This window comes from Melanotaenia boesemani, chromosome 9 (genome assembly GCF_017639745.1).
Source record: "Melanotaenia boesemani isolate fMelBoe1 chromosome 9, fMelBoe1.pri, whole genome shotgun sequence".
NCBI lineage: Eukaryota > Metazoa > Chordata > Actinopteri > Atheriniformes > Melanotaeniidae > Melanotaenia > Melanotaenia boesemani.
In genome coordinates this window covers 18,425,841-18,439,069 of record NC_055690.1, presented here as the reverse complement: position 1 = coordinate 18,439,069, position 13,229 = coordinate 18,425,841, and the positions used below count along the sequence as shown (strand labels likewise).

Here is a 13,229-nt window from a genome sequence, read left to right as displayed (position 1 = left end):
GAAATAAAACTGTAGATGCAACCAATCATTTAAAAGAAAAACAAAATATTCCACATAAAAAGAAGGAATGCACTGGTAAGCTAAGCTAAATCAAAAAGCCTTAAACACAGCAGAAGTAAACAACAGAGGAAGACAGTTAAATTATTTCCGCTCTCTTCTGGATGCAGGTTTATCGTTATCAAAGTCTATAATCAGAAGATACTTTGTTTAATAATTACGTGATAGTTAATAAAAAAGCAGAAGTGTGCACTTCGTATTTTGTCTGCTCAGGTACAGTAAAATCCTAAAAACCAAAAAGGCTATGACTCATACAAAAATACAGCGAAAGCACCCAAGAAAAGGAAAGAAAGTGATTTTTTAACCCCTTGATGCCTAACGTCGTAAATTTGTAACAAGCCAATTCCGGCCTTTGTCATTTTACTTTCTTTTTATCAAACAAATTTATTTTGCATATGTATTCACTTATATTCATTGAAATGTATGTATTTATTTAAACTTAAATTTTTTAATTCTTTATTTTATACTTTGTTTTGTTTTTTTATTCTTGTTTTACATATTTTCTACTATATTTCTTTGGTTTTATTTAATCATAAGTAAATTCAGGCGTTAAGAGGTTAAATGGATGTGCCACCTGACCTGTGCTGTTTTTTGCTTACTGAAGGTAAATATAAATGAAAAAAACCCTGATAAGAAGAGAAACTAAAAACTGCTGAAGTGAATTGTTGAAATTTTTTAAGAGAAATTGCAGAAAATCTTTTGTCCAAATACTCTGACCCCCCCCCCCCCCCCCCCCCCCCCCCACCCCCCCCCCCTCTCAAAAATGCGGTGAATTACTGCTTTATTTAGGTATAAAATGGTATTAAGTTAATTACAAAATAAGTTAATTCAGTATCTGTGGGGGTTAAAGGATATTTTTTTCATCTCAGTTTTGATGTTACAGTAACTTTTTAATTAGGAATAAATGTTGTAGCTGTGTAATGAACAACAAGCTCTTTCAACCAGAACAAACAACCTGAAATCAAAATACATACACAAATACACACACACAGAGTCTCAGCAGGACACCAACCCATCTGTTTGTTGAAGGATTCTTGTTTTCCTCCATCCCTACTCAAAAAGGAGTGGGGGAAAAAAAATTGCAACCCACACATGCACACACATGCACACACACAAGCAAGTACAGAGACATTACATCATATTTTTCTGTGCCGTCTCTGCAAAAAGCGTGGGCAGGCGTGCGTGGGTAGTTTGCGCGTTTCGGTATGATTACTACACTGTGAGAGCCAACACAGACTGGGAAAGCAGCACAGCAGACTAAGTATATGTGTGTATTTATGCGTGTGTCTGTCACTTAGAACTTGAGGCAATCTAAAGGCATCTTTTTCACACCTCATGTTCACCTCTTTATCTCTGACTCTGTAACTCCAGGATGACTTTGCTCCTTTCTCCTCCTTCTCTTGCTGTTTATCCGATTCCTATACAGTTGCTTTGTTTTCCTGGCTTTTGTTTTGCTGCCATGCCCCGTGAGCACTGTTTAATTCTCGCCCATGCTCCCTCGGGAGAATGAGGGGGTGAGAAAGGAGAAGGGAGGTGAGACGGGGGATGGCAAGGGCAGAGGCACTTCATTAATCAATCAACCAGCTTTGAAAATTCTGCTAATTAAGAGCTAATTACAGATCCAGGCATAGTGCCAGCTGGCCTCCCATCCACCTCCACCAATACGACCCCTGCGGTACCCCAAATGACACTTGAAAAAAAGACCCTTTCCTTATTCCCTCTATTCTACTCTCTTCTTTATTAGTCTTTTCATTCATGCATTCACTCACTCGTTTGTTTTTTTATGCTCTGTAGATATAACAGATTACAGCTGATAACTCAAACAGCAGATTAGATGTCTATGACCCAAATCCCTTGACTCACTTTCATCTCACACTGCATGGTGGCTTGTTTGATTTTCTTTTTGCAGTCTTACCGTAGAAATATTTGTAGTCATCACAGGGTTATGGAGGTTCTCTGGAGGGATCATCTCTCCCCAGTGATGGCTGCTGCAGTCCTCGTCTTGTACCTCCGGGCTCACTTTTCGGGACAGACTGGCACGCCAGGCCCGTTGGATCCTAGGGATGTAAAATGTGCGCGTCTGTGACATCCAGTGATGAAGTTAATTCAAATCTAAGGCTGCCAAGTGGGATCCATGAAAATAAACTGTCTCCTTGCATAATGGTCCTCAGAAATGCAGACTACTGAAGGAAGGTTCAAAAATGTAGTGGAAGAGACATTTTTTGGTGGTGTAATGTGATGGTTCCATGGTGGCTCTCTGGCTGCAGAAAATAAGGCCAACTCTTAGTTAGTTATGTATAGAACTTGTGTAGAAATGGTTCTAGTACCAGCCCTGAACCAGCACTGGTACTGCTTTGATCGAAATTGGTCAACAGAAGAAAAACCAGTTGAATCAATAAAATGAATAAGACATTCTGTTACTACTTTCTTTCCATGTGATCATTTTTCAGGTCGAAGCTCAGCCATTTTTCTTTCATTTCATGTGTATTGTAGTTTCTTTAGACAGATTTGCCATTTTACAGTCAGAAGTTTAACAATGAAGAATGACAAGTTGAGAAATGGTTTAGAAGTCATTGCTCTGCTTTGTGGCACTTTGGGGAGCAGAGGAAGCAAACAGTGAAGGAGCAGGGTGTTAAACATTTTTAGCTAATGAAACTAATGCTTGAATCGTAAAAAATGTTTTACAATTGTGAATTGTAAAACTGTGTTTTCAAGGCAGGGCAAAAAAATGGCAAAAGACAAGAGACAACGTTGTCACAACGTACATCTTTTACAGGTCTGAGTTTAGACAAAAACAATCCTTTTTTGCACATTTTTACAGCCGTTTTTTCTGAATTATGTGTTTATATAACTGAGTTACATTATAAGTGGCACCCAGTTATAACTGAAAGAAAATATATTTTTTATTTACAAAGAATTTTTGGCCGTCATCACTTATGAAGTGTCATGGTGAATTATACCACACTTCTCTTGTTTTCTTCTCCTATCTATTATTACCACTTGGTATCTCCAACATTTTCTTAAACAGTGCTCTTTTTGTATTTGAACATTGCCCTCTCTCCATCTGTCTCACCTTTGTTCACAACCTCTACAAATATTTCTCTCTGTCGATCACTTTTGACTCCCTTTCATCCGTGTAGTCACCCAGGGGTCCAGGATAGAGGGTAGGATCAATTATCTGATGGAGAAACACATTCACCTCCAGTGGACCAGAGTCAGCTGAACCAAATGGAACAAATTAAATTAAGCCATAACTCCCTGCTATAAAACCAATACCCTTTTCCCTGTTTTTGTCCATCCCTATTTTCTCCACTTTTACACTCTCTTTTTCTTTCTATCCTCCTCCATACTTCCTGTTTGACTTCTTTTTCTGTGATTTTATCTGAAGGTTTTTCTCTGCACATTTTTTTTTTTACTCCAGTCATGTTAACTCTACACAGAAACAGCTCACTCTTTTCGATCTTCAACTTTCAAGGAAGTGAAAGCCTGAGGCGGGAGCTGTCCTTCAATGTTGCTCCTATAAAATGGTGAGCCCATGTTTAACTAAAATCGCATTAGATGGAAGTCTACGAGGATTCAGGCACTGATAATTGCACTCTGACCCAGGAGTACAAAATCCGATCAGGGCAAAGATTAAATTAAAGCAAAACAAATTGATTTCTCACACACAAGTAACTCAAAGGGCTTCTAAGGGCAAAGGTAAAGTGGACAACACTCGACCATGTGGAGAAGAGATGGTCATGGTTCATGAAACCAGTTATACGGATACACAAATAAATCACATGCTCATACTCACACAATAGCTTTTATTTCTAGATGCTGCTGCTTGTCACGGTGATGAAGACTATTGTCATCCTCCTCACTTCTACATGAACAGCTTCTGAGACAATTGAAAAAAAAACAACTATGAGGTTTAAAATTACATTTGTCAACATAAAAAATGAAGTTAGCAGCTATATACTGATAAGTTATTATTTCCAGAATATGTTTTATAGCATTACCTTAGCAGAGGAAGAGTACTGCTTAATAATATTGGGTCTCTATAATACTCACATTATATGTACCAGCTGGGGCATTTTAGTTTCTTACCTCTCAGCTTTCTGGGCTGCTTGTCCTCCACTGTGGCTGCAGTAGCGATGATATCTCTTCACTTCTTCCTGCACAGTAAAAACAAATCAAAAGTTTTAGTTCTATATGCTTATTTGATGGTAAACAATCATTATTTTATTTCATTATTTTATTTTTTTGTATATATAATAACCCATACACATACTAGGTTTCATCATTTTGGGTCCATGAGAACAAAGGCTGATTTCCTCTGCTTGCAAGATTTGATTCAAGACAAGTAAAAGCAACTGATCGATAGACCTGAGTGATCTATTAGGTGCATAAGGTTGTTAAAGGTCAAAAATATAAAGAAGAGCAAGCCCATCAAGTGCTTTATAAGCCAACAATAATAATAAAATCAGCCCTAAAATGCATGGCGAGCCAGTGATCTGAGGCAAGTACGATGGTCTGTACTTTTCTGGACCAAAGGCAGCCATGAGAGGGATTTCTAGCTGATAACAACATACAAGGCATTACAACAATTAAGGTGGGACTTGATAAAGGAGTGTAAAACGCTTATAAAAAAACAAACAAACAAACAAAAAAAACAAACATTTAATGATCAGAAGGATTTAATCTTGGATGAAAACCTCACGTTCAAGAAACTATTTCCAACCATGTTAATCTTTAAGTCACTGTCAACTAATGGCATTTTTTCTTTGAATTTGAGTCAGTCATTAGTTTCTTAACCTTATGAGAGGCATCGTACCTCCAGATTTTAAACACAGCCATGATTAATAATGAGCCCGGAGATGTAGGGAAGGGTTCTGCTGATATGTAACAGCATGTGTGGTGTGTGTGTGCAGGTGCCAACCAACCAGATGCAAACTACAGACCAGGGGCTAAAGGCTCATCTCAGGCAGCTCTGAGGCTGCAAAACTCAACGGAACAGAGCACATGACTGCTTCCAAAACAGGAAAGCACTTCAACTCAAACTGCCAGAGTGCAGGTATTTTTCTATGCTGATGTCCATGTGCCTTTCAAGTGTAAAAAGTGAAATTTAGTAAGCTGAAATATGATCAGAGCTCTAATAACTACAAAACATGCAATATGAAAAACAGTACTTGTAGAGATGAGTCCACACATAATTAAGAGCATATAAGGGGGTTTAATCACCATCCGACTGTTTTTGCTGCGTAAGTCTTCCCTATTTTGATCAATGCTCTTGTTATTGGTATTTCCAGCTGCAGGAAACAGCTGTTCCCAAGGATGAATCCACAGTAGACTGCATTACATCATCCTCGTAACGCTCAGGGACACACACAAAGTCAGTGATTGCTGATATAAATAGAGGAGCAGTTATACACAAAAGAACCATACAGCTCTCAACAGTTGGTGAAAAGTGAATTACTGGGCTTACAAACAAACAACACTACATGCATACGAATGATGAATGTGCATAAATAAACAGCATGTCTACTAGCCACAGCAGAAGTAAATATTTTAAGTTTTTTAATAATTAAAGTAGGCATCAAATATTTCACATAAAATATATAGGATATAGGAAAAAATAATTTGGTCCTATTTATACCCATTCACACACTTAATTTACAGCCTGATGGTTTTCTGGAAAACATAAAACTGTTCATAAAACTTTATATCTTAAACTCTGGAAAAACAAGAAAATTAATTTGTCTTAATGTTTTTGTTTATTGAAAATAATGTGAAAATATTCATATACGTGCGTAGAGTCAAGCTTTAAATGTAAAACAACGCATATGTCACTCCAGGCCACGAAGGATTGGGTACAACCTTATTAACACAATACACCGCTTCACCAGGCATATGCCTGTGCTGGTGTTGTGCATATTTGGTTACAGTTGTACAGACACGGTGTGCTGTTGCTGTCTTAGTTGTACTGTTCTCAATGTTCTTGCTCCTCAACACACTAAAACCAAAAGATTAGGAGTTCAAGATACCAGGCAAAGAGCCAGTGAGGCTTTAAATTTAACTGCATCAACAAGTGTTAGGATACATTTACTGAAGATTTTAGCCAGATGCTCAAGCCAGAAGAAAGAATCCATGACAAATGGCAACGGTAGTGTTTAATTTGGGAGTTGAATTTAACATTTCTTCTATGATTAAACTGGTCATTTTCATTTTACATTCCAAAACAAGAACATTTTAACATATTTACAACTGTGAAACAAGATAAAATACACTGAAGTTAGATCAGAAATCCCAAGGTATTGATGTGACTTCAGCTGATCAGGGGACAGACAGTATTTCAAGGAGTAGGGGAGTAGGGAACCAACAGTAGAACACAATGTTGCAGAGATACACTGATGCTTTCATACTGGGCATGTAAACAACTTAATAACATTATTTTCAATATCAAAATAGGACAATCAATAGACTGAAAGGCGAGGTGAAGGTAGACAGTAATAAGCATTAAGTGGCTGAAAAATGGAAGATGGGCGGAAAAGAGGAAGGAAGAGAGAGAAAACAACAGCACCCAGCAGAAAGTCTGCCTCCCTTAATTGATGAGTTATTAAAATAATAATTTCTCAGAGTCCTAGTTCTATCAGAGAGATCAATGGCAGGCATAGCCGAAACACACACACACTTATCCCCTTGACTACGTAGGAGAAGGTCCTGACTTTATGCCCTTCTAGTGTGGCCCCCTAGTGCCAAAGCCACACATGACAAAGACGCACATATCTGTGTGCACGCAAGCAGTCAGCTCCATGTGAACACACACATGCATCTGTGTGATCTCAGAGGATTTGACTGCAGTGTGGGGATGCGCTGAAACATCAGAGCAGTCATCATCTAGCTATAGCTCAACTTGCCGATGAGCCCGAGGAAATACCCAATCAGAAGGGCTGTACTAGTGGAGATGCTCATTAATCGCAACATTGGAAATCAATTTACATGCGCAGTGTGTGGAAGGAGTAATATAGCAGTCAACATTTACTCTATCGCCCGAGTACCAGAGTACAAAAACAGCCTGCCCAATGATGCAGGTCAAATAATGTGATTACATGATCTAAAAAATGGCATTTTCTCTTTGTGTTATTGCTACAGGGCAAAACAGCAGACACAGATGTCTTCTTGTCGTTTTGTTGGAAACCTTAAAATCCAATTAGAGGTAAGAGAATGGTAACAAAGCCAGAGAAATAAAAGAAGAAATTGTGCTTCAGTGCTGGAAAACTGACAGAATGGCAGAAGAATTTAAATAATAAGCTGTTGAATGAAGTAACTTTGCAGTGAGTTTCACAGCAGTCAGACAACAGTGTATGTTGTAGAGGCTTTTATTTTCACAAAACACTCATGCTGGTGCACACTACAGGAGCTGATGCAGGGAAGTGACCAATAAAACACAGCAATACCATAGAGGCTTTCATCATATACATGCCGGGTTGACGGGTTTATTCTTTCCACACAGGCAAGAGAAATACTGCATCTTTAAGAATGAGCTAGAAATATTTTTTATGCATTGGATCTTATATCTGATTCTATTCTCACTCCTCTAATCCTTACATTTGAGAAGCTTGGGGAAAAAAAAGAAAATGCAACGCAGTTTCATTTCACATTGAATATGACAGCTGATCTATTTTTAAACTGTTTGTTCATTTTCTGCTGACCTAATGGGTTGGAGACAGGGCTGGGCAATATGAATAAATCTTATATCTCGATATTTTTTTTTACCTGAATCACGATATACTAGGGCTGGGCGATATGGCCTAAAAATAAAATCTCCGATTTTTTATAACCAAATCCGATTTCCGATTTTGATCGATTTTTTTTCCTTTTCTTTTACAAAACATAAATAAACTTATTAAAACATTCATTTGTTTATATAGATGAATGCCAGCAAAAATAAAGCATATAATGTCATAGCTTTTCCACCATATAAACGACTTTATATCTTGCATTGAAATATGCGACACAATGCATCCGTGATCTCTTTCCATCTGGATCCTTATCATACAGGATCCACTGCAGAAATAATTCCCCTGATGAAGGTTGTCTCTTAACTAGGGTTTGTGGGTTAAGTTGATTTCTGCATCTCATAGAGAGCAGCATTTCTCACTGCAGTTATACGCACAGCTAAATCCCAGGCGTGAGTGAAGGGTCACTTTACTGAAAATCTGTCAGACAAACACCGTTCTGGTGTGGAGGGAGGGCTAAGTCTGCTGCTAACTAACTATGGAAAAAAATCCCGATTTTCAAAAAAATTTATCTCCAGAAATGGAAAATTCGATGTATCGATTTTATCGATTAATCGCCCAGCCCTACGATATACAATATATATCTTAATATATATATATATATATTTATTTTTTTTTTTTTGTCAAGTAACCAAAGAAACAGTTCTAATTTACAGCCTTCAGTGCTAAATATACTTTTATTAAAGATCAGCAGAACATGTGCATTAAAACAGCTGACTGAAATTAAAGTACCTTTATATTAAATTAAATGCTCCTAAAACAGAATACTTTAAAAATACTTTTCAATGACCATAATAAAAATGCAGCTGTGCAAAATGCAAAAGAAAAGATGCTTTTAACTCAAAACAAGCTATCTCGATATAAACAATATTCCCTCCTTCTATATTGCATCTGATAAAGTCTCGATATATTTGAAAATCTCAATATATTGCCCAGCCCTACTTGGAGAAACTGATAAATCTCCCCAACTCCAATGCAGAATTGGTGGTTTAACTGTAAAAAAAAAAAAAGAAAAGGAAAGGAAAACAAAACAAACAAAAAAAAAGACAACAAAAAAACAAACAAAAAAGGCATAAGCATATCAATTAGAAGGAACAAGTGGGGATGGGAGGATTAATTGTAAATAGAAATCTATCCTGGGAAGTGTGGAGGTGCGTGGGGTGTGATAAGTTGGGAGGTGTGAGAGTGAGAGAATAATCATTCAGTCCATTAAAAATGCAAAATGGATCATTTGAGACTGTTCCACCTGCTACTATAAGCCAGTAGAGCTGCTTTGATTAACATATGGTGAGGAAAGAGAGTTAGAGCGTGCGCACACACACACACACATATCATTGATGTGAGGCCATCTTTCATTGATCAAAGGCTAAGTGCACATTTTGAGACCATACTAGCTTTCTAAACGAATGGGCTGGAAATCACTCTAGAACTGGTATGCGAGTGTGCATCTGAGAGCTTCCATGCATGCATGCTTAGCTGCAGGATTTCTAATGCATTTAATTTAAAAAAGAAAAGAAAAGAAAAAGACAGGGGGCTAAGATTTTTATTCTTGGAGCATTAAACCAAACACATAGCACATCTGTATGTCTTCAATATAAGATCATGTCAGGCTAAAAGACTCCAATCTGTCAGTGCGCCGACTCATCTCGCTCTTGTGGTGGTTATGACAGTACGACTCAATCGTGGAGCATTTCAGAAAGCTGGCTGCAAACAGCACTCAGCTCTGCTGTATCCCACTGGGGGGAAAGGGGGGGTTGTTCAATGATGCACTTGTGAAATATGACACCACACTCCCACTATGTTCATCCCTCTATATGATCCAGAGGGTTGCATCTGTGTCTAACTGCTGCTCTGTCACAGGGTCTGAATGACACACAAGGTGGTTGGATTTCTGCTCCTGTTGAGCAATAACTCATTAAAAAAAGGACATAATACAGTGCCATTTTTTCTTCATGTTCAGTGAATTAGGAGCAACAAGAGGCACCGTGCACAGTCCTGATGAATGACTTTAGGAGTCCAGCTGTGAGTGTTGCTTCAACTATTTTACATGTACTATATATTTCATGCTTAACCCCATTAAATGTGACCCATTTGGAATGCTGTTTAAATAAGCTCTCTGTAAGATGTTTAACAACACGGCAGGGCCATAAAATTCAGCTGTCCCATTGATTATGGGGTAATCGCTGGATAGATTAATGTGTTTCTCAGGAGGTCCCACCTCGGCAATGACTCTAAATCACTCACGCAAACACGGCAACAGGAGCAGTCTCCATAACCAATAAACTGCATTCGTATTCCTTCTCATATTTCACATTACTGATTAGTCTTTCACCAAGCTTCTTAATGAACCTTCCCTGATGAGGCTTCTCAGAGTAAAGCAGGATCTGTTTCAGTGTGTCAAAATTAAACCGTAAGGTGGGGCAGTGGAAACAAAAGTAGAACCAACTTTGAGTAAAAATTAAGAAAAAAAAAAAAGTTTAAGGGAGCATCCAATAAACAGGAGGAGGTGTGAGTTAGTGTGTGTGGGGAGCTGCACCGCCATAATATATTGCAGAGTAAGTGGGAAGCTGTGATGGAACAGTGCTCTCAGATCTCACAGGCTCAATACCCACAGCTGGCAATAATGCGCAACACTACATCACTGACATTAAATATTCACCAGCTCAATACAGGCAGGTGAACTTGCGCACCTACACTCACAGAGCACACACAAAGAAATCACTGCATAAGTCTGTTCAAGCAAAACATACTTCTATTGTAAATTAAAGTACTCCAACTGCACTTTTCAAACCAGATAATTAGGTTAGTAAACATATAGTAAATCTTGAGCATGAAGCTTTGGTCTCATTGAGGAGTGCCTGTCACCTGAAGAATCCAGCTATTCCTGCTGAAAATGAAGTCATTTACGATCAAGGGTACAATATGTCATAATGAGACCTTTCCAGCTGATGCCACGACATAGCTACATACATACATACATACATACATATACACACACACATATATATATATACATACATATATATATATATATATATATATATACATACATATATATATATATATATATATACATACATATATATATATATACATACATACATATATACATACATATACACACACACATATATATATATATATATATATATATATATACATACATACATATATACATACATATACACACACACACATATATACATACATATACACACACACACATATATACATACATATACACACACACACATATATACATACATATACACACACACACATATATATATATATATATATATATATATATATATATATATATATATATATATATATATATACATACATACATATATACATACACACATACACACATACACACACACATATATATATATATATATATATATATATATATATATATATATATACATACATACACACACACACACACACACACACACACACAGAGAGCTAGCCTCGAGCCAACATATTTAAAAAAGCTATTTTTCAAGTCAAGTTGAATTCAGCTAACTGTGCCATCTGAAAGGGTGAATAAGGAAAGCAAAATGAAAAAGAGAGCGTGTGAAGGGAGGAACGCAGGTTTACTCCAGTTTTGCAGCCATTTCTTTAAAAAAAAAATTTATTTTATTTTTTTATTTATTTTTTTTTTTTTTTGCGTTTCTGCTTTTTTGTTGTATCTTCATTAGGGAATAAATTAGTTTAAATACAGCAGAGAATGTGTTATTTTTCATTATATAAAGGTATAGAAATAACTGCAAGTGCGCAGTGCAAGCATCAACTTACTAATAAGTGAATTACATCATTGCTGTTATTTTTCCTTGCCTAGAACAGACGATAGTCGCCCATAATTCAATCACTATACCTTCCCAGAGCTAAAAGATAGTCTGAAATCCAGTAAACGTAGATGACGTTAACACTTTCTTACCTGGTTATTAATGCGCAGAGCAAGGTGCTTCCTCTCCCGCGCCAGACTCCCGCTGCGCAGCCTCACCTCCTCTCCTTGGTACATGCTTCTGAAAGGACAACACTCAAGTTAGAGACACAAAACTCTCAAATTTACAAATCTGATTAAAAGCTCGAAGTGTGCGAGCAGTCTGTGCTCGGCACAAGAACACCGTCATGTAGGATTTTAATCACTCATCAGTGCATGTCGAAGCAGCCTGTACTGAATCATTTCGTTTGATCTTAAATTAAACACAGTTTACATGTGCTGATGAAGATGAGTCGCTATATGACACCAACCTGTGCGCGCCGTTCCTCAGCATCACGAGCTCTTTCCCCGCAGTCAGACACAGATGAAGTGAGCACTTTGAGTCGGGAGCAGCCGGTGGAAGATCAGACTTGGGGAAATTCTCACAGCCAATGGGATGCTGAGCGTGTGCACGTTTTCTTCTTTTTTTTTTTTTCCTTTTTTTTTATTATTCTAATAAATACAGCGCCCCCAGCTCCTGTGCTGACGGCATCATTTAACTTGGCAAACGGCAGCATTAATTATTGGGAATGCAGGCTCTCTGGGGCTAGAAGTCTATTATAAAAGGTTTTGTTAATGCCCCCCTGCGTGACAATCTATTTGCACTTACGGGAGATATAGAATTATTTACACTGCTGTGTGGGGAGAACAGTTGAACAAACACCTGCAAGCCAACGTCACAAAGTACAGGTGAGATGCTCACAGGTGAGGTACGCACAAAAAAAGTTGTTCGATCTAAGGTTTAAGACTTTAAATATTTAAACTGACAAGTTCCTAGTTTCCTTAATGACCAGTGACTACTAAAGAATCTCTCTCGTGGTCTCCTACAGCTTTCCGTTAGTTGGGTCAAACGGCGCCCTTATATGGCGCATGTGCAGCCAGATGCGCCAAACGCAGAGCAGCGAATCCTGCACGTGCTGGTCCTGCCTCCGTTTACTGACATGGGCTCCGAAACACCATGTGCAAAATTTCAGGTTTCTCTCTTTCGTCATCTTCTGCTACAGAATGTTGTTCCTCACCTGCATCAGCAGGTGTCCGTTCGCAAGGCGCTATACCCTGCAGCTGTTATGCACTTCAGCGTGCACAAATTCTCACAAAACAAATGCTCACGACTCTAATATAAACCGCGACAAATGCTCACACATTTTTCTTACAATCTATATTTTTAAAAAAGAAAAAGAAAACAAACACTGCTACATGTCACATCTCTCTGATAAATGAAACTGTGATCTTAAAGATAATCATTAGTGTGCCTGACTGTCAGTCCTATCATCCTTATATATGGACACAAGTCCCAGCACATCATATACCACGCCTGGTCAAAAGAACTAAACACATTAAGGATCCAGAACTGCTTTAACGACTCAGTAGGTGTTTTTATTCTGCAACTCATCTAT

General features: G+C 37.8%; 1 protein-coding gene across 1 annotated transcript in view; it reads right to left on the bottom strand.

Annotated features, from left to right (window-relative positions):
• schip1 (schwannomin interacting protein 1) overlaps window positions 1–12,194 on the bottom strand; it is a 232,371-nt gene extending 220,177 nt beyond the window's left edge. The window contains exons 1-5 of the mRNA XM_041994401.1: window positions 12,105–12,194; window positions 11,788–11,875; window positions 4,147–4,214; window positions 3,854–3,937; window positions 1,973–2,114 (exon numbers count right to left, since the gene is read on the bottom strand). Of these exons, the coding sequence (XP_041850335.1) occupies window positions 1,973–2,114; window positions 3,854–3,937; window positions 4,147–4,214; window positions 11,788–11,875; window positions 12,105–12,127 (405 nt within the window). The 5' untranslated portion in view covers window positions 12,128–12,194. The remainder of the gene's footprint in view (window positions 1–1,972; window positions 2,115–3,853; window positions 3,938–4,146; window positions 4,215–11,787; window positions 11,876–12,104) is intronic.
• Window positions 12,195–13,229: the final 1,035 nt, after the last annotated feature.